Raw genomic sequence first — 25,340 nt, forward strand, 5'->3', positions numbered from 1 at the left:
TATCTGTAGATTGTAATTATTTAATTTGCTCTGTTTTCAAGTAAATATTTCCATACTATAACATGCATGAGTTATTTTCACAACTCATTATTATGTCTTTCCATTTCTTACTACCTAAATCTTGTAAAAACAAGTGAACAAATGGGAAACGGGTATCTAAGTGAGCAAAATATTTTGTTCCTTAGTTTTCTTCAGTGAGACATAATTAGCTTTTCCATATTTTAGACTTCCTGAATAATAAAATTTAAAAACCCAATGCCAATCTAGTTTCATGTATACTAACAGATGTCCTAGGTTTTCTGTATTAAAATCAGAAAGACAAAATTAATTTGAATTAATTGCTGAAGAAACTCTACTCACATATAACATAATTATGGCATATGTTCCACTGTTAATCAAAAAATCATAGTTAATAACTTTGGGAAGCAACCTTTCAGGCACATGGCATGAAATAAAAAAGGTGACACTCCTTTTATAAATTTTAAAGGTAGCACATATCACGTGAAATACTTAAGAGTTTATAAGGGGGGGAAAGGACAGGAAAAAAAATTATATGCACTCTACATAAGCATGTAACTCCTAATAAAACACATTAAATAGAAACACATGACTTTTGCTAATTCATTTGTACTTTATGCTTCTTTTTAATAGAAATTAAATTAGTCAATTAATGTACATAATGTAGTGTTTGTTTTCCAGTCCAGTTGCTTTTCAGCATTCACTTCTGAGTCTCATGGTAAATATTATTCAGCATCAGGATGTGGTTTGATGAGTGAACAGTGTCAAGCATCAACTGTACTTAACATAGGACGGAAGGGGCCGAAGTTAACCTGCAGCTAACAGTATGGAAAAGTAAAAAGAAACACAGACCCGCAATAGTATCAACATGCATTATTAGGCCAAGATTCAAAGTTAACCCAACCCACACAGATCTCTTCTAAGCTGAGAGCACAAATGGAGAGGGATGACTTTATCGAGAGCCATAGCCATAGTAGTAAGGTTCATCAGGGCGGAATCCATAAGCTGTGGCAGGGCGTCCAAGAATGCCAACCGATTGGCCAAAGCCATCCATTCCAAGGCTAAAAAGAGAAAAAAGGAATAATCTATTATATTTTTCATTCCAATGCAGGTCAAAGAAGAGGCCTGGAACTTTATATCTCCAAAATTCTCTTCCTAGCAGCAAAAGTGACTTATGTGGCTGGCTATCATTAACTTTTTTTCTTCTTTAAATTACTGTAGTCATAAAAATGTGTTTAATAAATATTTAATTCTAATAACTTCTGTTAAAAATGTTGAAAACCTCTGTCATAAGGTACCATTCAAGACAAAGAGAAAGAGAGATCAGAAACGTTTTAATGAATTACATTCATACATGGCGTTTATGCCAGAATGTGAAAATATTTTACATGTTAGCAACTATCAGTAATACACTGCTAGGGAATGATAAAATTAAAACTGTAGTAAAGTGAGTTTTGTTATTTATAATAAGATCTCTATCTCACAGGACTAATCCACTATTAGTAAGGACATGCAATTGAGTTTTAGCAGTAAACTCTCACTTGGAGCCAAATCATACCATAAGCCTATGACTAAAAGAAGACAAAGAATTTTACAAAATTTGAAAGTTAGCCAGATTTGATATGCAAATTCTTCTTCTGACTCCTCAATGCAAAAAAATTACTAAATAGTACATGTTTTGAGTTACAGCAAGCAAATTATAAATTTTGGATTACAAATTTATAATTATAAATTTATAAATGATAAATTTATTCTATGGAAATAATAGAAGCCCAAAGATAACCTTCAGAGTTAAAAAGGTGGATTGAAACATGGATAAACTGATATTACTTTAAAAATTCTTCTTTCATCTATTAATACATTTAGAAGAAAAAGTACTTTTAAAGAGTCAGAGAATTATTAAACACTCAGCGAAATGACAGGATATTATTTTTCCAGGCAAATATGGCAGCTATAACAGGCTCATGCATAGCGCATGCAGTGAATGCTAGGGAGCTTATTTCCAATCAAAAGAAATTATTTATAATCCAGAAATGTAAGCTTTGAAAAAATAAATATATTTAAATGATTTAAGATTATTCCAGGTAATGCTAGATAGAAAGATACTTTTCCCTTTATCAGCAAAATCTCAATATGATTAAAAAATATATTCATACAGGCACTGATTTCTTCTCACAACTCAAAGTGAGATTAAGTTAAAACGCTTTAGAAGTAACGATTAAAATGTTAAGGTTTTAAATAATTTGTGTGTGTGTGTGTTGGAATAGGATTAAATACTAAAAGTAAAGGGCATATAATTCATGTGAATCTACCTCTTAGGGGAATGGAATTTCTGAAATATAAGGTTTAGGTTAGCATTTGTAGTGAACGATCCTGGACAAATCAAACTTTTGGGTTCCTTCTATATCAAAAACTGTGTCTGTAATTTCTGAAAGTTGTTTGAAAGTTTTAAGTCTGAATTTTATTTTGAAATGGCAAAATACAAGTACGCCTTTCCTACTTTGGTCCCATGGAAAGAAAGATTAAATTTTCTGATGAAGGGAAATATTACTCTAGAGGTAGCTTTAAAGATGTTTTAGAAATTAATGGAGCCCACGACTAAGACACACCTGTATCAGTTTAAAATTAGAGGAAAAGTTGGCCATTGAAAAATTTTCTGTTGAAGCACTAAGGCTATCAAATACTCATGTATCTAAACAACTCTCAGTTATATAAAGGATGACTGTATAGCTTGTGGATTTCAGCTCCTTCCTTTTTCAGCTTTCTACTTATTACCTGCCTTCAGCCACTCTTTACATGTTTTAGCATCTCTTCTGAGGCTGAATAGCAGCAGACTTCGGTAAAACTCAAGTTAATTTTGTCTTTATTAATCTAGGGGCTGTGGTGAGATCTCTTTTAAGAACTTGGAAACAAGAGGCATATGGTTGATCAGTGAAGAAATATGCGAAAGTACCTTCAAAACAGAACATCTCACAGAGTAACAATATGACCGTAATTCTATCTAAAAGAAGATGATGGTACTGAGAAGGGTGTCTGTCAGCCATGTTGGCACAGAACAAGGAGTTCCTCAGAGGCAATGCTGTAGTGGAACCAACCCAAGCAATCCCTTGGGGTGACCTATAACACCATCAGGAATATATGACCTTTTTGGCAGGCTTGTCCTCATTGAGGAAGGGGCATTAACAAAGGTTCTGAGTCTAAAGTTATTACACATTCAAACTGCAAAACTTTTTAATTTCTATGACCAATAAACAAATTTCTGATTACTGTTTTCTCATATGGTTTGCCAACAGGGTAAAGAATAAACTTAAGACATATCTGATCTGCCTGCTGGTTATACTTTCATTGTAAATTGACAAATGGATTTTTAAAAAATATGTTAGTCACAATTTTTGGTAAGAATATGCATCCCCAAGTCAGTGAAAGTAAGACCATATCTTGAACACTGTTGAGTTTGAGTTTTCTGAGCCTGCAGGTTTACTGCAATAAACTTCTATTTATGCACTCAATAGTTAACCCAGAGACTTCTGTATTACAGTGTAAAAACCAAATTTTTGTGAACTTCCATAAATATCATATGGGGAAATTTTTCAAATAGGAGAATTTGAGACTAACTCTTAAAATGAGCTTTTCTGGAATTATCCATCATGTATCATAGATCAAATCGCTGTTTAAAGAATATGTGAAACATTATGACCAGTGTGGGTACTCTGGTGGTACTCTAAGTTCTATATCCTTTTGTATCATGAAAGATCAACCATATCCCTACAATTAATATCTTTTAAATAAAATTCACTCTGATACAGAATATTTTGATTCTTTAGTCTCTCATTTGGTTCTAATATAGTGAGGAAATTGGACTTTTCAGGATGTTAAAACCTGGAGATAGATATTCTTCTGGGACATGTGAACTCTTACTCTACTTTCTCCCTTGGGATAAGGATGTAGCCTTGTTAATGCTGAACCTGGTTCAAACCAGGAGAGCCTAATGTAAGTTTTCCCAATAGAAGCAGACGGATTATATAAATTCTTCTGGAAGGGGACAGAAACGTGAATATAAAAGGAAGTATCACAGCAAAAATTGTCCTTTCCTGATCCACTAAGACTTGACTTAGAGTACACAGTATTAAAGCCACTTGCATGCCCTCAACAGGGACCCTCAGAACCAACAGAAACTAAGTGGTGATATGCTGTACCTGCTCGTGCCCTGTGTGACCATCCTGCTTCAGAGAAGAGTTTGTATATTTGGCTATTTATATTGGAATTTAATCCAACACTGCATGTGTGTCTCCATACGTACATATTCTCTTCCTGGTACTCCTAAACTATATAAAAAAGCTGTGTGTCCCTTTCGAGTAGAATATGCCACTACTAGACCACTTTTTCTTTACAAGACTAATTATGTAGCGTCATTTAACCTTTATCCTCAATGTCTAGATATATTTTGGACCTTTAAATTAGAAAAATACCAAAATGCAATACTGCTTCTTGAAAATATATAATTCTAGTCTAAAGAAAATGGTTACTGTTTGTTGTGAAAAGACAACTAGGAAAGGTAAGGCCCCCCAATCCATCTGCCATTAAGTTTTATGTCCTAAGAACAATGACTTTGGGGTACCTAGAAAAAATGACAAATTCTTTATAAGTAAAAAATATATATTTAAAATTCAACAACAAATATAAAACCACACCTAGGTTTTATTTTTAAACAAACATTTAGAAATCTAATTAGCATTCAGCAAGCAGAAGACTAAATTTTCTGTAATATTTACAAGGCTTCAAACAAATTTTCAACTTCATTAGAATTCTTTTTTTTTTTTTTTTTCAACTTCATTAGAATTCTAAACTTGAGATGATTCAGAGAAGGGTGAAAAAAAGAAATCCAGACATGACAAGTGACGCTTCACATGCAGCATATTACAAAGGGAATGGCACCAGTAAGGAATCCTAGGCACTCCGAGGCTCTGATTAAACTTCTGTGTCAGAATTGACATTCCTGTAGAAAGGAAGTAACGTTACTTCCTGTAGAAAGGAAAGAAAATCACCTACCTCTGGCTGTTTGTGAGGCTTAATTAGTGCATATTTGTAAAGCCCTTTGAAATCCTTGGGTGAAAAGTGCTGCATAAGTGAAAAGTATTATCATTATTTTATTAAAGTTAGATAAAAGCAATACAAGTCTTTTTCTTCTTTGAAATTTCCAGGTCAGCAAAATGAATGCAAAGCACATAATGAATATATTAGTGAATAACACAGGAAAAAATAAAAAAGGATACATTCAAGCCAAGTTCTCTTTTCATAGGCTCATAGAATCTTTGACTTGGAAACATTTTTAGAAATACTCTAGTGTACCCTTTCATTCACAACATCCTTGACAGGGTCTATACAGCTCTTGTCATAACACCTCCATAACTCTACATTGTCAAGGCAGTTCGTTCCTTCTACAGACTTACCAAACTATGAGAAAGTTCTTCATTAACACCCATCTGAAATCTGGTTCTATGAGTCCTAGAATTACCTTCTCAAACCATACAAGAAGTCTAATTATTCCTTAATATGACTATTTCACAAATCTCATTTAATCAATCCTCATGACATGGTCTCTAAAATCATTTGTTTTCTAAAGCATTTCAATTTTTTCAGTATTAACCTTAAAATAAAGAAGTTGAAAACAATGTGGTACTTATGATATGGTCTGAAACCAGTACAGAAGATAAAAATGAGATCCCATTTCTGACTCTCTGCTAATGTAGGCCAAAACTGTGTTGATCCTGAACAAAATTTTTAAGGAGTCATTATCACAAAATGGCTTACATTGACTGGCTTACATATGTGTGTGTAAGCTTACATATGTGTGTGTATAGTTGTGTGTGTATATACATACAGACACACATGAAATTTATAACTTACAACTACCATGTTGAATTGCATCTTTTTAGCTTGGGTCTTTCTTTGGGGATTCTATTCTCCCTAGGACAAAATCCTTTATGACAATATACTTACAAGTAGAGAACAATGACACTTATTAACTACCTATCTTTGTGATCCATAAGATAATACTGAAGGCTGGAATTCTTTTGGGATCATTAAGTGAAAGGACTTAAGATTTTTTGGAGGATACAGCTCCAGGACATTATAACACTGCATGAAATAATTTAGTAACAGTCTCCTAGAACAGTTCATTCTTTTTATTAATTACTCCAATATACTGATCATAGAACCAAAATCAGTATGTTTATCTTCCTTTCCAACTAGGTTATAAATTTATCATCGGAGTAATTTCAGCTTAAGTATGATTTGTCATGGGAAATTTAGGTCTACGTAATAGTGATCTTTTGTACATCCATCCACCCACCCATTCAAATAGTACATGACTTTCTATAATGTGTTAAGTATAGTGTTGGAAGTCAATGCCAAAAAAAAGATGTATTGCTTGGAAGGCGATAATAAACAAGACATGGTCCCTGACCATGGATTGGAGGCAACTAATATGGAACAAAATTCTGATAATAATGTGTTGTGTTACCCTAGTACATTTATAAACTACTACAGAGTAGAATAGGACCAAATAACATAATGTGAGAGTATATTAGAGATATGTACAAATTGTTACAGAAGGATCTCAAGAACTAGAAAGCCTTTATAGAAAATACTTTGATTTTAATGTATCTGTCATTTCCTGACATTATATTTTATTTTTTGTCTTCATTTCCTATTAGATTGTAAGCACCATGAATGGTAAGGACTATCTTATTCATTGCTATATCACTAGCATCTAGTATTGTATCTGACATGGCGTGGGATTTCAAAAAGTGTTTGATTGCATGAATGGATGAATCTTAAAGGACAAGTAGGATTTCACAAGTGGAGAGAGAAAGAGAATTCCTGATGGTGTGGCAGCCTGAGCAAGAGAAAGGGCTGAAGAAGAGCAAATGATTTGTTATGGTCAAAGTCTTAGGTTTGCAATGTAAGCAGTAGCAGAAGATAAAGCTAGAAAGGGAGGTTAGGACTAGATTTTAAAAGCTCTTCATATGCCATACTAAGAACCACATACTTTTGGAGAGCTGTCAATGTTTTTAAGAAGGGGACCAAGAACAACTTACTTCTGTGTTTCAAAAAGATAACTGTGGAACAAGGGGTTGAGAGGCAAAAGCATGGGGAACATTTAAGAATATTATGGCTGTCCATATGTGAAGTAATGCGAGTCTGTAGAGGCACGGGCAGAACTAACAATGATCAAATATGCTACATTTCATGACAAAAAATGGTATCTTTTCTCTTTTGAAATGGAGTTTTAAGTTATACATTTACTATTTGGGAACTGAGAATGAAGAGAAAGAACTTCAAAACTGGCCAAAAATTTGAGGTTATAGTTAACTGGAATGAAACAATTTTTGCCCCTTTAATATGGGGATATGTTTCATCAAATAAATAAGAGGCTGTAGTATTCCATGTAGATGAAATCAAACTGTAGAAGTAGTTTGTCCCTGTACTGAACAGGAAGAGATGGGCTATTCTGGCAGAAGAGAGCATTTTTTCTTGAAATTCATATAGAGCAATAAGAGAAGTCTGGATTGACTGACATAATGCCTATAAAATAATACCTAACATTTGTATAGTGATGTATTACTAAATCAAGATCTAAATGTTTGCAATTTAGAGATCCACCGCTAGATGGAGAGCTTGTTTTATCACCGAGTATTGTACTTTTACAAAGTTTTAAAGCAAGCTTTATCAAATTTAAACTTCTCAGCATATTTAACATTGATAGAATGTGGTTTGCATTGCTTTTTCATATAATCGATGTCTTTATATATGTGAAACAATTTAGAGTTAAATAGGAATCACTATCATTCATATGCAAAAAAGTTTTGTGAATGTGGAGGCCTATAAAAATGAGAGAAGATGCTGATTGTCTTGGACACTGAAAAATGTAATGAACTTGCATGTTAAAGTACTACTATTATAGGAAAACTTCTAAACTTTTCATTGAACCTGTCAATAGCATCTTGTTTCTATAAATTTAAATGTAATAATATATATTTTAGATTGCTCAAAAGTGTTACTGATTGCTTTTGACTTGAGCCTTTGTATTATAGAGAAAATGAGCAGAGTGAAGCAGTCTTTTAATGAGTTTCACCAATATGTATCAAGTTTAGCTGTCATTTTCCATTTAGTTTTCTTTTACTCTTAATCTTTTATATGCATGGTTATCAATTTTAAAGAATCATATTTTTAGTGAAATCAAACTAAGTAATATTTTCTTCAAAATTATAAATGATAGGAGTAGTGGGAGGTTGTATTTAATGTACTCATCTGGAACTTATTAAAAAAATTTTTTTGAAAAAGACATCTGTCAGTTCTAAGGGGAAAATACCATCTTGGGGACAAATCCTTTCAATTTAGTTACTATACTGAGATGCTTCAGATAAAAACTAATTTGTACTAATGATGGAGGAAGCATGTGTAAAATAGTCACTGATTTATTCCAAATGGAAAGAAATTCCATTTCACTGACGCTCTTCTAATACCATTCAATTTACAATTATACATCTTAATCTGTTATTTAACCCATCTCCAGAGCCTAGTTTAATGATTATATTTTTTTATGTGGAGATGTTACAGTTGGTACTTTTTCATATTATATCATCTTTGGATTAAGTCTTCTATCCCTTTTTATTATTTTTTTTAAATTTATAGTCTCACTGAGATTCTTCTATTAACTCTAGTTCTTGGGCATCCTTACTCTTTTACTGTTGCCTCTGACAATTCTTCTTCATGACGGTCCCTTTCTTCACGAGCTTAGTCATTTTTTTCTTTTTTGCCTGTCTGCTGGCCCTTGAGCTTCGAGATACTTCTACAGAGAGGTTCTGTATTTGTTTATAATATATCAAGGTCCTGGAATTTCACTGTCCTGAAGCCATTTTAATGATAATTTCTTGACTTGGGGTTTCCTGAATTAAATGTATAGTATAAATTCTGACCCCACGCGTGTTCATGAAGCAAGCGTATGATTCCTATTCCTCATGGGTGACTATCCTCCCCTTCTAGGGTCTTAGGGCAGAAGACAAGTTTTAGCCACTCCTCTGGGCTGGTGAATTAAAATTATCTAGTCCTCTTTTCAACTGATGAGAAAAAGGCAGCCCTTTGAAGTTCCAGGCTCTATATAGGGAATTCAGCTCTATCTTCCTATACCATATAACCTATACCTAGTTCAATATTCTTGTGGTGGTTCTTTTGTGTTTGTGTGTCACTTGGGGTTATATTTTGTCCACTTTTTCTATATCTATACAGGAGGGGGCCCTTCCAAGTCAGGTCAGTCTACCATCTTGCTGGAGTTCCTTCTATTCTACTCTTATTAATCTGCTTTGCACATCTAAGGAAAGAATTTATAAACCTTGTATTCCTGTGACTCAAAATTGGCTTTCTTGAACAGAACAATGACTTGAAAGAAATAACTGGAGCCATTAGAAGATTTTTTCCCCTTATTTGTAGCAATTAACAGAAATAATACTCTAATAGGTGCCTAATAGAAGCCATCAGATGTGATGATGCTGAAGTGAATATTTACTGAAATTTTAATGGTCTCAAAATTTTTATAGCAATCTTTTAATGAAAGTATACCATCTTGTCATCTTTAACTTGCATTTCTTCAATTAAGTACAAGGACTTCTTGAAATTAGCAGTTCTATAATATCAAGGCATGCCTCAGTTCACACCACCAAATGTTAAGGGAACTTGCTGAGCTGCTTAACTAACCCCTAGATCAATAAACTTAGTCATTAGCACCTCTTTTAAATAATTGTTTGTCTGTTACTGGTTCAACATTTATATAACCTGTCATAATACTTTGGTTTTTTAAGGTACAAAAATTACTGCTGTAGGTTTAAAGTAGAGAGTTTAAGTAGCGATGTTTTCACAGTGATAGTTTAACCATACTGCTTGGTACTGAGTGAGTTAAAGTCTGAACACCACAGCTAATTACTATGTAATGCTAACCTTAGTTGCTGGTTCATTTTGAGACTCTTTAAAATATGAACTGTGTATTTTACCCCTATGCACTCTCTTAATGATTTGTTTTTTTAGACTGAAATCACTTCCAGCCATCAGTTAGACTCTTGGTCTCTACATATGCACTTCTCCAAGCACAAATATTTCTTTTTCCTATTGGTCTGCCAGCTCTGTCAGAGCAAATTTCACTTTAAACTAAATGCTATGATACTTAAAACCTCTTGGATTACTCAGGCTGCTAGTGTGATCTATGACCTTCCAAGAATGACAGCTGAACTTTCCAATTTGCTTATACTGCTTGGGGAACTAAAAGCACATGCCAAAGAGGAAAATGTTTCTGATGTTGAACAGAGAGGAGAGTTCTTGTTGGAGGTGGGAGCAGGAGACTATTAAATACTGAAAAATACTAATAAGAAATGAAAAGAAACTAAACATGCTGTAAAGTCTAAGAGCTCGAGCATAATTCAAAAGTTAATGCTAGCATTAAAAACTTTTTAGTCCAGTTAAAATATGAATAATGACCTTCAGTTACTGAAATTTAAACACCAACCAGAATCTTAGAATGATAATGCACTATCAAAATGAACAAGTTCAAGAGATGGAATAGAACCTAAAATTATCACAAGTACTATACATAATGGGCTATATCAACTTCCCATCATTCTTTATAAAGCAGACAGAAATCTGACATATGGATATAATCAAAGAGGTAATACCACTATCTAACATGCATGCTACCCCTACTGACATATCAGTCTCTTGTAAATTAAAAATTAATGTTAAGCTTCTGTTAAAACCTTGTCTGACGTCCTTAAATAAATAATACGGTTTGGAATATTTTTATATTGCTTTGAAACTTTTTCTTTTACTACCTTTCATAAGAGGTATATAAATGTTAGTTGTAAAAAAAAAATCTCAAAAATCTTATCACATATAAGCTTAATGTAAAGTTTCCAATTTATGCCCTAGTCTACTTATTCATTTATTTGTCTCAATAATTTTTAGGCTAAATAGCCTGCAAATTACCTTTGGCTGATAAAAATCAAGTGGTGATTGATAAGGACCTTTTATGTAGCTAAATCAGACTAAGTAATATTTTTCTAAAATTGAGGGCACAAGTATGGATAATAGAAACTATATTTAAACAAATTAAAAGTGCATGTTTTTAAGTAGCTAAGCATCAAAGTTTGAAAGTTCGATTCTAAAATAAGTTTATAATATCAAATATACAACAGGCATTTCCTTGTATTATTATGATACTTTATTTTTTTAATAAAAAATTTAAATGGAATGATTCTTTAAATTCTATAGTGCTTTACAATTTTCAAGTTTTACACACGATTTCATATAATCCAATAAAAACACCTTTTCCCCCCTTTACCCCTATCTTGTCACTCCCCTTTCCCTCTCCTCACTGGTAACCACTAGTTTGTCTATATCTGTGAGTCTGAGTCTGCTTTTTTGTTTTATTCACTAATTTGCTGTATTTTTTAGATTCCACATATGTGATATCATATAGTATTTTCTTTCTGTGTCTGACTTATTTCACTTAGCATAATTAAAACATCTATGTTGGGCAGTGTTATATAGATACTTTCAGCCTTCAGTAATTTCAGTAATCAATACAGGTCAGATAACTATTTAATAGTTATTTAGTATCCTCTAGAGCACTTAGGATCTCCATATACTACATAATACACCAGCAATGCATTTAGCACTAGAAGAACAGTTACTAAAGTAAATCTCTACTCTTAAATTTCATAAACTCTCTTGGCCCTTGATAATGTATTTATTATATTATAGGTCTGTACAAAAAAAGTTAAATTCATTTTCTACTTAAGTCTAAGGCTAATTTTAGATTGTCAAGATACAAACTGATTGAAGTCATCCTGATCAACCAGATTGCAGTCTTCTGATGATGAAACAAGGTATTTCTAACAGTTTCTTCATAGAATGGGGCTAAGCACCTTTTGCACACACTGCATTGACACCAAGCAAATCCCGTGTAGACTTCAATGCAGAAGTATATGATTCTAACAATTACTTTTCTGACTTCGCCCTATTACCATATTTTAAAATTATTATTTTTAAAGCAACATAAGTAAACATACTTTTTTTTCTTTATCACTGATGTACAAGGGCATTTTTCTCCCTTAATTTAAGGACTAGTAATTATGTTTACAAATTCAGCTACACTAACTTAAGTATGAACTTATCAACAACTCCTGCATTTTATTAAAGTTAGTGGGGTGCAATGACCCCAAAACCAGAATATCTGGATATAATTTATGTCTCTACTGATATAACTCGTCTCCATCTAAATCTGTAACTTTCTTTGTCATGATTTCTTTTTCTTTTTTTTTCGGTAAAGTAAGAATAATGGCTATCCCTTTTAACATCTCTCTGCCTTGAGATTATTATATTTCCAGGTCTTTTAGAAGAACAGTACAAAGACTCTTGTAGTATGTACTTGGTGTTATTGTTATGACATATGAAAATGATAGAGGCTTCCCTAGAAAATACTTAAGAAATTCTGGCTCCTGCCATATAATCTAGACTGTTAAGAGATACTCTATCATACTTGGCATGCTTCTTACACATGCTTTCTGTTTGCCTTTACAGGGCTCTTACATAATTCATAGAGATTTATGCCTACACATAGGCAACTAATTGTTGTTGCACTAAAATAATGCCATGGCCAATCATATCTTCCTTTACCATAGTGAGACTGGACTGCTTGTATAAATAAAATTATTCAATCAAAACCCTTCAGATTCTATGTCAAGATAGATGCAAACGATACAACACCTTTAGGGATGAATAATACTGGGAAAGTCTCTTTACATGCTTTTTCATCTTATTTTATATTCAGGGACTTTATTTTGAAAGTAGTAAATCAAGGGTAAGGTTTTTAGTTATTTCACACAAATCATCACTTCCCACACTGCATACATTCCTGCACTTAGGTTTAATGCTGTAGTGTTGGCTTTTCTTTGAAAAGGGCACAGGGTCACAGAAGTGTTTAGGGTGGGGTATCTTCATTCTGTGATGTTCACTGTCTTGGGGTGGTGCCAACCTGACAATACTGGACACATAAGCAGAGCTGGGTAGCCATGAGGAGAATTCTTCAGGGAGACGGGAATGCACTATACATTTTTTAAATTAAAGGCAGTGTAGGGTTTTAAGCAGTATTTCCAACTAGCACATAGGTATATCCATATTAGTTACTTCAAGTATGCAGGACAAGGAAAGATTACAAATTGATTTAAAATGACTAGGGTGCACACTTGCTGATGGCAAATAGTACTTCTCTCCCTCAGATTTTAGAAGAAAAAGGCAAAATTCAACTGTAGGATATTGACCTAGTTTCTGTTTTCCCCTTAGTATATATACAGAGAATGAGCTGAACTATAATAGCCCAATATTTATAAAGTCCTTAAAACCCAGAAACCTTTTTAAAAAACTTTTTGAGACTTTTAAGAATTCCTGCTTATTTGCCACCTCAAAAGAGATCTCCACATGAAGTTTAAGTACCCATGTAAATATAGCTTTGTGGGGTTTCTTGTATCAATTTAAGTTACAGTTGCAATTTAAAAATTTACTTGCCTAACTATGTTCATAGGAGCCTCCTCCCATCCTTTCACATTTGAGGGGCGCTAAATTAGCCACTGAAAAAGGAATCTGGATTCCTTTTCAAGATTGTTTTGCCTTTCAATTTCTGACAGGCCAATATGAAGGTGCTTTGTTTTTGGCTGGAAAAACCTGAAATGGAAAGAATTTCTGAAAAAGTGGGATGTATCAACTTAAGATAAAGATAAACAAAGAAAATAGGCTTAAATATATATTAAAGTATGGTATATTATTTGAGATAGAATGCTGACTTATGTCCACAAAAGAGATGATATTCAGAAAATCATTAATTATGCTCCTCTCTATAAGTCTATTCAAAAGACTAATTATTTAAAATGTTTAACTTTGATTACAGGCACAAGAAACCATTTGTTGATCATGCCTCTCTAGTCTGAAATGTGTAGCTTTTATGTAAAAAGCAACATAGCCATACATAGATTTTACACTCACCAATAATTAACTTTAATGATAAAAGTATAAAGTTTAGAAAAATACTAACCCTTCTTCTCAAATACAGAAACAAGGCCACATTTGAAAATAGATTCTATTACAGAATGCCGCATTTGCCTCTCTGAAGTAGGTCTGAGTTATATTTAGTTGGCAGAGGCGCTGAGTACTTACAAGATTACCAAGTGATTTGGGCTACTGCTGAAAGACTGCACATTGGCCTAAAATCCCTACAGGTAAAATCCACAGGATTATAGGTCATAATTAATCCCCTTAACTCCAGATTTCCTTTCCATTTCCATAACCCTCAATGGAGGTTTACTGCCTTTTTTAAAAAATGAGAAAACCTAATGATTTTAACAAATCTAAAACCCTTTCAATTAAAAGTTTTGAGAATTCATCAACAGCTATGACATCAGCATTAAAAAACATTCAAGGACTAAAATGTTTTGTAACTTATTTCCTTGGGAATATCTATCTGCCTATCTACCTACCTACCTACGTAAACCTTTGCTCATGAGATGGGATGCATCAGAACCCAACATTTAAATCAAACTCTTTGATACAATGTCTCTTCAAATCTCACAATTATTCAAATTATGTTTTGTAGGGCATTGATGTGTTTCTAAAGAGACATTCTATTACAAAGCTATGAAAAGCTACTGTCTGAATTAATCCCTTCAAAGTGCTTACTGTTATAATGAAGTAACTAAATTCTAGTGAATTACCAGACCATTAAAGATCAGTGTCAAAAAAAAACAACAGTGACTTATTAAACAGCCTATATAACTCAGGAGGTTGTATTTTAATAATAATGTGATTCTTTGTCAAATATTGCACTGCTTAGGTTAAAATGCAAAAATACGAATCTATAAATCTGTTTACTTTTCAATCTAAGAAAATTCATCACAGTGTCTTTTAAAATTATTTTTATTTTTTTTCTGGCTTTGAGATATAATTGACAAATACTATTGTCTTCAGATTATCTGATTTTTTTCTTCTGTAAGAAAATGTTAAAGGTAGAATCTTTTGTAACAGAAGTTAACAAATGACAACACTCAAAATAGCATGCTCTTAAAAAAAAAGTGTCTATTTAAGACATTACGGCATTCTTCTCTAATGATTAATTTGTGTCCTCTAAAGATTAAGGACAAATCAAAAATGTTTAAGATGTTTATTTCATTGGGACACACATACACACACCCTTATTTAATCAAGGTGTGAGAATAACACAAAAGTTAGCAGGAACATGTTGAAGAACACTGATGTATAAAAACTGACACTGTACTTAGTATTAATTCCTTAATTATTTTTCTAAGCACGATAATACTATTACCTTTAAAGATGTTTTTAAAAAGTGATATAAAGAATAATAAATAGGATACTTTAAGTCATCTCAAAAAATTATATTTTGGGCTTCCCTAGTGGCGCAGCGGTTGAGAGTCCGCCTGCCGATGCAGGGGACACGGGTTCGTGCCCCGGTCAGGGAAGATCCCACATGCCGCAGAGCGGCTAGGCCTGTGAGCCATGGCCGCTGAGCCTGCGTGTCCGGAGCTTGTGCTCTGCAACGGGAGAGGCCACAACAGTGAGAGGCCCACGTACCGCAAAAAAAAAAAAAAAAAAAATGTATATATAGTATTATGTGCTTGTATTATAAAATTGTTGGTAGGAGCCTATGCTATATAGGTAATTTTTTAGTAACCTACATAACATAAAAAACTGCCTTTTGAAGGGCCTAGCCACTCCGCGGCATGTGGAATCTTCCTGGACCAGGGCACGAACCCGTGTCCCCTGCGTTGGCAGGTGGACTCTCAACCACTGTGCCACCAGGGAAGCCCTATATATACATCTTGATTATATAGTTAATAAATACTACACATTATACATTTGAAATGATCTGATTTACACTTTAAAAAGATCACGATGGTTACTATGGGGGAAAATGGATTGCAAGGGAAGATAAATGCAGAAGCAGGGAAATTAATTAGGAGGCTATTTTGAATGGTTCAGGTGACAGATGATAGTGGCTTGGACTAGAGTACTAACGGTGGAAATGGAAAGAAAAGGCCAAATTTCAGACAGTCTAGAAATGAAAACAACAGGACTTGCAGATGGTTTGCACTGGGGAGAGTGGTAATGGTGAAGAAAAGGGAGGAACCAGGGAAGACTCCAAAGCTTATGGCTTGAACTACTGGATGGTGGTGACATTTACTGAGATGGAAGATTAGAGGAGGCACCTATTTGCATGTAGGAAATCAAAAGTTAAGTCTGATGATTTTATTAAACACTCAATTGGGTATGTTAAGTAGTGAGAGGAATAAAGCTGGTGCTCAGAGGAGAGGCATCCGATAAAAATACAAGCCTTCAGATAGTATTTAATGCCATGGGATCTGGATGAAATCCTCTAGGTAGTGGGTGAAATTAGAAAAGAGGGCTCCCCAAAATGATATGGATAGAGAACAGGGTTGAAGTCCTGAAGTAACCAGCATTTAAAGGTGAAAAGGAGGAGGAATATCCAGCAGAGAACAACATTGGGAAGGAATGGAGAAGATCTTCGGAGGAAAATTAAAAAAGCAGGGTATCTTGAGAGCTGAAAGAAGGGAGTTTCAAAAAGTAGGGCCTGGATATCTGTGTCCAACACTGCTGAGAGTTAAAGATGAGAAAGGTCCATGGATTTGGCAATATGAAGATTACTAGCGATTGTGACAAAACTGGAGAAACAGCAGAGTGAGTGGGAGTCTTTTGAGATGCACTGTATGAAGAGAAATGAGAAATGGGTAGTAGCTGGAATGTGATGTTGGGGCAAAGAGAGTTTGACGTTGGAGATTCCACATTGTGTTTATATTCTGACAGGAACGATCTAGCAGAAGGGAAAAGTGTGGTGACATGAAAGAAGTCCTTAGGAAGGTAAGAAGGGATGGGGTTCCGAGCAAAATGAACCAACTGGACTTTGAAAAAAAGGGCACTTCCTTGCCTGTAACAGAGGGAAGAGAGTGAGGTGGGGTAAAAATAAGAGTAGACACTGAGAGGTGGGGAGATAACTTGGGCAAGTTGCTTAACTCAGTAAGCTTGGGTTTTCTTAATGTCTCCTTCCCTGAGCTGCTGTGAAGATCAAATTAGATAAGGGATGTAATGATAGCAATTAGCATACTGCCTGGCACTCAGTAAATATATTTCAATAAATGCCAGCATTACTATTAATCAGCATATCTCAGATTATAGACAGATTTGAAACTATTTTAGAGAATAATATTTCAAATTATACAATTAGAATAAAGATTGAGTCTGTACGGCATTGAAGCCTGCATTGTTTCTATTCCTTTCCAGTAATTTCATTTAAAACTGGACTGGATGGTTCATGTTACAGAAACAAACTCTTTGGAGCAGTTTCACTTATTTAAGATTTTTCTTTTTCTTTTTAAAGAACAACAAAAACTTTAAAAAATATGTTTATTTTGTGCAGAAATTTTCTGTGGACTTTCATGTCCAGAATTTTGGATGGACTGTGGACTGTCTGATGCAGATTTAAACTATTAGAAAAACAAAGAAGCAAACTTTGAACAGTCCCCACCACCCTCAGATACAGTGTCTAAAACTGCTTTAGTTTCTACCATTTTTTGCCCACATGCAAACTTTCATGTTACAGTTTAAGTACACGTAGATAGGCTTATTTGAAAACGCAATAATTCTAAGAGTACAAGCTATTGGGCCTCCCTGGTGGCACAGTGGTTGGGAGTCCGCCTGCCGATGCAGGGGACATGGGTTCATGCCCCAGTCCGGGAGGATCCCGCATGCCGCAGAGCGGCTGGGCCCGTGAGCCATGGCCGCTGGGCCTGCGCGTCCGGAGCCTGTGCTCCGCTTCGGGAGAGGCCACAGCAGTGAGAGGCCAGCGTACTGCAAAAAAAAAAAAAAAAAAAAAAAGTACAAGCTATAATTTTAAAGTTCAGCATTTCTACATTATACTAAATACCTTCTGAAAAGGCCTAGGGTAGTGCTGTACCTCCCCCTCTCCTAAAATTTTCAAGCCATTCTTTTCTTACCCTCCTTTCTTATTGGGGTAACTAAAAACTGACACTTTCCCCAAAATGGGTCCTCTGTTTTATCAGATCTGACTTTATTGCCCCCAAGTTAGAAATCTTATTCTGTGTTTCAATATATTTTCAGTTACTCCTTCTATGATAGTTGTCTAAATCAATGAATGGGTATTATGCACTGTCGATTTATCCCAACATTTTGATTTTTATGAAAATAGAAATAATTTATTTTGTGAAAACAGACAGCTATAAGATAGTAGTAACTGGCTTCAATGGTGAGAAAATAGAAGCTGATTTCTTTCTTTCATGTATTTTAGCATATTTCATATTTATGTAGATTAATATGATCTATATCAACATATATTAATAAAATATATTTATCAATGGCTATCATCTAAAATGGCATTCTAAAAGTGAATTTCTTGACAGAGGTAAGTTTAGTTGCCAACCACAAAATAAGACGGTAGTAAAGATAAAAGGTATAAGTGAAAAATAAATTTAACAACGTATATTAACTGAATCAAATAGTTAATGCTTCAACTGAGAGGTTTCATTGCAGTAAAAAATGAGATTTTATTGTATTTCAGTCTGAAGATGCATATATTTAATAATGTATAAAATTCAGCTTGCTTAAATGTGATTTTGAATTTCCATTGATTTATTCAACAGATATTTATAATATTTCCAATATTTGTAAGGACCCATTTGGTAAGATGGTTCAGTGGATACTTATAATGATGTTCTTTTTACTTTAAGAATAGCTCTTACAATGTAGAGATCAAGTTTTTTGAAATCCTTTAAGTTCCTTTAAATACTATGAAATCTTCTCTGAAGTTGAAAGTGAAAAGTAATGTTCTGACTTATTAAATAAACTCATTAAGTACAAATTTATGTTGAAACTGAACATACAACATAATCAAAGAAACAACAAACCAGCTTACTTTATTTGAGCGGAAAGAGAGGTCGGGTCTTTCAAGAGCACGAAAGCAGACCCAATTTGAGCATTAATGGCAGTGCACGTGCATGTGCAACCACTCCCGTACCCTGCCTCCCCAACACACGCACACCTTTCTCCTCTCAGCTTATTAGCATTCTAAATCTTTCTCCCAGGCTTGGCCTTGCAACCACTTACTTGATAAAATAGGTCACTTAAAAAGGAAGAAAGCCCAATAAAATGAATTACAAAGACAACAAGTTTAAACTGATTGCCCTGTTTTCATACATTGTAGCTGAAATCTGCAAATATGCAGTTGGCTGTGCTTTGGCATTTAACAGCAAGTGATCAGCAAGGAGGAGGAAATTTTATTCTCATTAATGGTTGCAGATTTACTGCAGTGAAAAAGGGCTATGTAACCCGAGATGTGACAGTACAGAAAGATCAAAGCCTTGGATTGGAAACTAAATAAACCCTCTGGCTACTTCCTGCAAGGAAAATTCACTTTGGCAATGTAAAACAGAGCCCAGTTAAAAACTACTCTCAGTTTTATGAGCTGTCATAGCAGCTCAAATGGTTTGGACTGGCAGAGTTTAGAACATTATATTTCCTTGTTTTTGTCTTAGATACTTCTGTAAGCAGTTTTAAAGACTTTTTTTTTTTTCAACACAACAACAAAAAAAAGAAAAAAACTCTTTTCTTTTGGTTGAAACTGAGGAGGTAACCACTAAACTTATTAAAACAGGCAGGTCTTCATTTGCACATTCCTTTCTCATTTACTACAGTTTAATATTTTGCTCTTAGATTTATTTGGCAATATATATTTACCTTAATAATTCATTTGTAATCTGTACAATTCCTATTCAAAATAAGTGCAAATCAGTTTACAGAGCCCATATGGCTCATATCTGAGGGGTGAGCTATTTGTAATAGCACATCTGGTAGGACTATGGGCAATATGGAGAAAACGGGAATAAATTAATATTACATTTAAAAACCCATAGGCTTTAGGTTTCGTCTGTTTTTTAAAAATATTTAAGAAAAAACATGTTTAACATTTCTAATATATGTTTAATATTTCTAATATAGGGACTTTTAAACAATTATTCATAAATACTTAAATCACATTGTTATATCAATCAAAACACAGATGGGCTAGAATCAATCAACCCCGTCCCTGAGTTTAGGAGTAAGCTCAGTATCATTGAATCCAGACTTAAGGGAAATAAAAGATGACGTGCTCTGTTTTCCTCTCTCTTTTATTTTTTTGGAGGGGGTGGTGGTGCTTATCAACCAAATTGCTTATAATTTTAAATTTCTCATTAGACTACGAATAATCAAGACTTTGTAATGGTAATCTGGGACTTCCCTGGTGGTCCAGTGGTTACGTATGTCTTCCAATGCAGGGGACTCAGGTTCGATCCCTGGTCGGGAACTAAGATCCCACATGCCGCGGGGCAACTAAGCCCACGCACCACAACTACTGAGCCTGCACTCCACAACTACAGTGCCACATGTCACAACTACAGAGCCCATGCGCTCTGGAGCCTGCGTGCCACAACTAGAGAAAAGCCCGTGCACCGCAACAAAAGATGCCACAACAAAAGATCCTGCAAGGAAAGATCCTGCGTTCCACAACTAAGACCCGATACAGCCATAAATAAATAAATAAATAAACAAACAAACAAATAATATTGTAATGGTAATCCACATCCTATTCCTTTTAAAAAAAACCCATAATTTTTTTGAAAATAAGAGCATTTCATAGGTCAAATATGTCATAAAAGCAGTCACCTTTGCTTAAGGACTTTCTACTTTCTTTTTAAATTTATAACTAATTTTTATATATCTGTACAGCCAACAAAAATGCTATTAATATGTATAAAAATGTATGAACTTTAACATTGGATAATCACTCTTAAATGGTGGTGATATAATGAACTTCCTAGTCATGAATGGACTAACTCCCATTCATTTCTTCTAGTGCAAAGCTATACCATAACTGATGTGTTAACATTTTTACAGGATCTAGTCATATTCAGATTACTTTTTTCATTTATAGACTCAATTATGCTGAATTTCTTCTCCTAAATGAAAGTCCTAATAAAGTGACAAAAAATTTGGTTTCCTTTGGGAGCATCTTTGGATTTTACATATAGCTAACATGCATACCTCCAAAAACTTAGCTCAGATCACCAGATTGAAAATTAACACAAATTTGATGAGAGCAGCCTGTCACCAACTTCTTCTCTTGTTTCTAAATTTCCAAAGGAAAGTAAATCACTTAAAATACTTTTTCAAGTCAGTATAATTTCTCTAGGATAAAACATCTTCCCAGGTTTACAGGATTCTTAGCCTTGATTTTTGGCTTGTATTTCTATATTTCAGTAAAGTTTACAATTTGCTAATGCTGATGTGTGATAATCTAATAGAATCTGGCCTTAAAAGTTATACGCCCAATTTACTAATAAAACCTAATTCAATTTTCCTTGGGAAATGCAAATTATTAGTGTCCAAGCAGTGGAACCGAATTTCCTTGCCCTTTTATGGCTAGAAAGAAGTTTTCTCTATTAAAAAGTCTAAACAAATAAGTCAACTAAGACTAATATATGAAGATTCATTTATAGGCATAAAATAATAGCATCATGTATATAAACATTGATTAATTAGCTAAATAAATGATTTGCATCAGACATAAACCCTTCTAGACTGAGATTATCCCACTCATCCTCATTTTTTATACAACTGGATTAATCTGTAGTGAACTTAATGAACTACTTAAAAGAATTTAATGGTAGTGAACTAATTAGTTACTTAATGTGTTAATAAATTTTCAGCAACTTGTTCTCCAAGCAATCTAAATACCAATTTGCAGTAAGCCATATACAGCGTATTAAAGCAAAATAAGTAAACAATATATTGTATCACGCAAAAAAACCTACATATCTTACTCTGAAGTTAGATAACACTTACTCTAAAACTTTCTAAAGCATAGTTCACTATTAAGACTAATATATCTGCTTGCCTTTTGGAGGCAGTAATGGTGTAATACTAAGAATGCTGGCTCTTACCAAGCTTAAAGGCTTCACTATTTATTACCTAACTGGTTTTGAGCTAGTCCCTTAAAAATCTGTGAGTCTTAATTTCTACATTTGTTAAAATAGGGCCAATACTACTTTTTGCCCTATATACCTCACACACTGTTGATGGTCAAGTGAGACATATGATGATATGTGTTAGCTACATGCGAGCTATTAGTCCTGGTATAATAAGATTTAGGCCAAAAAACATTTAATTCTTTAAAACTTTTAGAAGGCTCCTAAGACATTCCATCTTCTGAAAAAAAAAAAAAAAAACTAGCAGAATTGTTATGAGAGTATTTAGAGAGAAAAAAAATGTAATGTGATTTAATGTAAGGATTGTGTTACAGCAAGTCTCATAGTATAAAAAACCATTTATTTGCATTGGTTTGATTTTCTCATCAGAACTGTGTTACACAGCTATTGCCACTCTTGTTCTCCTGTTTTCACCATCCCACAGATTTAACAACTTCATTACCTTAGATGGGATTTTACCTGTCATATAGTATTATTTCTTATGAATGGTTTTATTCATTTCAAGACATTTATACCATGCATTTTTGATTGGTTAATACTAATGAAGGTGGGAAGAACTTAAGATTATTTCTATTGGTTATACCTAGCTGTAGCAATTATTACTGAGTGTGAAATACATGTTTATACATACTAAAAACAATGTCATTTGGACAACTAAATACAATTATAATAAACATTTGCACAGATCTGGATATTTTTAGATCAAATCATATACCCTGAAACAGAGTAACTTTTAAAAGTAAACAGGGGGGACCTTGAAGATGGCGGAAGAGTAAGACGCGGAGATCGCCTTCCTCCCCACGGATACACCAGAAATACATCCACACGTGGAACAACTCCTACAGAACTCCTACTGAAGGCTGGCAGAAGACCTCAGACCTCCCAAAAGGCAAGAAACTCCCCACGTAACTGGGTAGGGCAAAAGAAAAAACAGAGACAAAAGAATAAGGACGGCACCTGCACCAGTGGGAGGGAGCTGTGAAGGAGGAAAAGTTTCCACACACTAGGAAGCCCCTCCGCGGGCGGAGACTGCGGGAGGCAGAGGGGGGAGTTTCGGGACCGCGGAGTAGTGCACAGCGACGGGTGCGGAGGGCAAAGTGGGGAGATTCCTGCACAGACGATCGGTGCCGACCAGCACTCACCAACCCGAGAGGCTTGCTGCTCACCCACCGGGGCGGGCGGGGCTGCGAGCTGAGGCTCGGGTTTTGGTTTTGGACGGAGCTCAGGGAGAGGACTGGGGTTGGCGGCTTGAACATAGCCTGAAGGGGTTAGTGCACCACGACTAGCCGGGAGGGAGTTCAGGGAAAAGCCTGCACCAGCCGAAGAGGCAAGAGACTTTTTCTTCCCTCTTTGTCTCCTGGTGCGCGAGGAGAGGGGTTTAAGAGCGCTGCTTAAAGGAACTCCAGAGACGGGCGCGAGCCGCGGCTAAAAGCGCGAACCCCAGAGACGGGCGCGAGCCGCGGCTGAGGGCGCGAGCCGCCGAGACGGGCGTGAGCCGCGGCTGAAAGCGCAAACCCCAGAGACGGGCGCGAGCCGCGGCTGAGGGCGCGAGCCCCCGAGACGGGCGCGAGCCGCGGCTGAAAGCGCAAACCCCAGAGACGGGCGCGAGCCGCGGCTAAAACCGCGGACCCCAGAGACAGGCGGGAGACGCTAAGGCTGCTGCTGCCGCCACCAAGGGGCCTGTGTGCGAGCACAGGTCACTCTCCACACCCCTCTTCCGCGGAGCCTGTGCAGCCCGCCACTGCCAGGTTCCCGGGATCCAGGGACAACTTCCCCGGGACAGCGCACGGCGGGCCTCAGGCTGGTGCAACGTCACGCCGGCCTCTGCCGCAACGTCACGCTGCCTCTGCAGCCGCAGGCCGGCCCCGCACGCAGTGCCCCTCCTTCCCCCATCCCCTAACCCCCGGCCTGAGTGAGCCGGAGGCCCCGAATCAGCGGCTCCTTTAACCCCGTCCTGTCTGAGCGAAAAAACAGACGCCCTCCAGCGACCTACACGCAGAGGCAGGGCCAAATCCAAAGCTGAGCTCCTGTGAGCTGTGAAAACAAAGAAGAGAAAGGGAAATCTCTCCCAGCAGCCACAGAAGCAGCGGATTAAAGCTCCACAATCAACTTGATATACCCTGCATCTGTGGAATACCTGAATAGACAAGGAATGATCCCAAATTGAACAGGTGGAATTTAGGAGCGAAATCTATGATTTTTTTCCCTTTTCCTCTTTTTGTGAAGGTGTACGTGTATGCTCCTGTGTGACATCTAGTCTGTATACTCTAGCTTCCACCATTTGTCCTAGGGCTCTATCCGTCCATGACTTTTTTTAAAAATTCTTTTTCTTAATAATTAAGTTTAATTGTAATAACTTTATTATACTTTACCTTCGTTCTTTCTTTCTTTCCTTCCTTCCCTCCCTCCTTTAGACAACGAATCACCCCAAATTGAGGAGGTGGTCTCAGGGAGCAGGATTTATGATTTTTCCCCCTTTACCTCTTTTTGTGAAGGTGTATGTGTATGCTTCTGTGTAAGATTTTCTCTGTATAGCTTTGCTTCCAACATTTGTCCTAAGGTTCTATCCGTCCCTTTTTTTTTTTCTAAATATTTTTTAATTCAATAACTATATTATACTTTATTTTATTTTTACTGTATTATCTTTCTTTCTGTCTTTTTTTCCTTCTTTCCCTCCTTCCTTCCTTCCTCCCTCCCTCCCTCCCTCCCTCCTTTCTTTCCTTCTTTGCTTCTTTCTTCCTTCCTTCCTTTCCTCCTTTCCTTCTTTCTTTCCTCATACTTCTACTAATTCTCTCTACTTTTTCTCCCTTTTATTCTGAGCCGTGTGGATGAAAGGCTCTTGGTGCTCCAGCCAGGAGTCAGGGCTCTGCCTCTGAGGTAGGAGAGCCAACTTCAGGTCACTGGTCAACAAGAGACCTCCCAGCTCCACATAATATTAAACAGCGGAAATCTCCCAGAGACCTCCATCTTAACACCAGCACCCAGCTTCACTCAACGACCAGCAAGCCACAGTGCTGGACAACCTATGCCAAACAACTAGCAAAACAGGAACACAACCCCACCCATTAGCAGAGAGGCTGCCTAAAATCATAATAAGGCCACAGACACCCCAAAACACACCACCAGACGTGAACCTGCCCACTAGAGAGACAA

The 25,340-nt window shown here is 35.7% G+C and overlaps 1 protein-coding gene across 2 annotated transcripts in view; it reads right to left on the reverse strand.

The window, feature by feature from the left end:
* Positions 1–611: 611 nt before the first annotated feature.
* The window catches only part of KIFAP3 (kinesin associated protein 3), a 166,361-nt gene continuing 141,632 nt past the window's right edge, over positions 612–25,340 (reverse strand). Inside the window, exons 20-21 of one of the 2 annotated variants that reach the window (XM_032636472.1) lie at positions 5,068–5,136; positions 621–1,079 (exon numbers count right to left, since the gene is read on the reverse strand). In XM_032636472.1, the coding sequence (XP_032492363.1) occupies positions 5,091–5,136 (46 nt within the window). In that variant the 3' untranslated portion in view covers positions 621–1,079; positions 5,068–5,090. Of the gene's footprint in view, positions 1,080–5,067; positions 5,137–25,340 lie in introns of both variants that reach the window. The other variant, XM_032636471.1, reaches the window with a different exon arrangement.

This window comes from Phocoena sinus, chromosome 1 (assembly GCF_008692025.1).
Source record: "Phocoena sinus isolate mPhoSin1 chromosome 1, mPhoSin1.pri, whole genome shotgun sequence".
NCBI lineage: Eukaryota > Metazoa > Chordata > Mammalia > Artiodactyla > Phocoenidae > Phocoena > Phocoena sinus.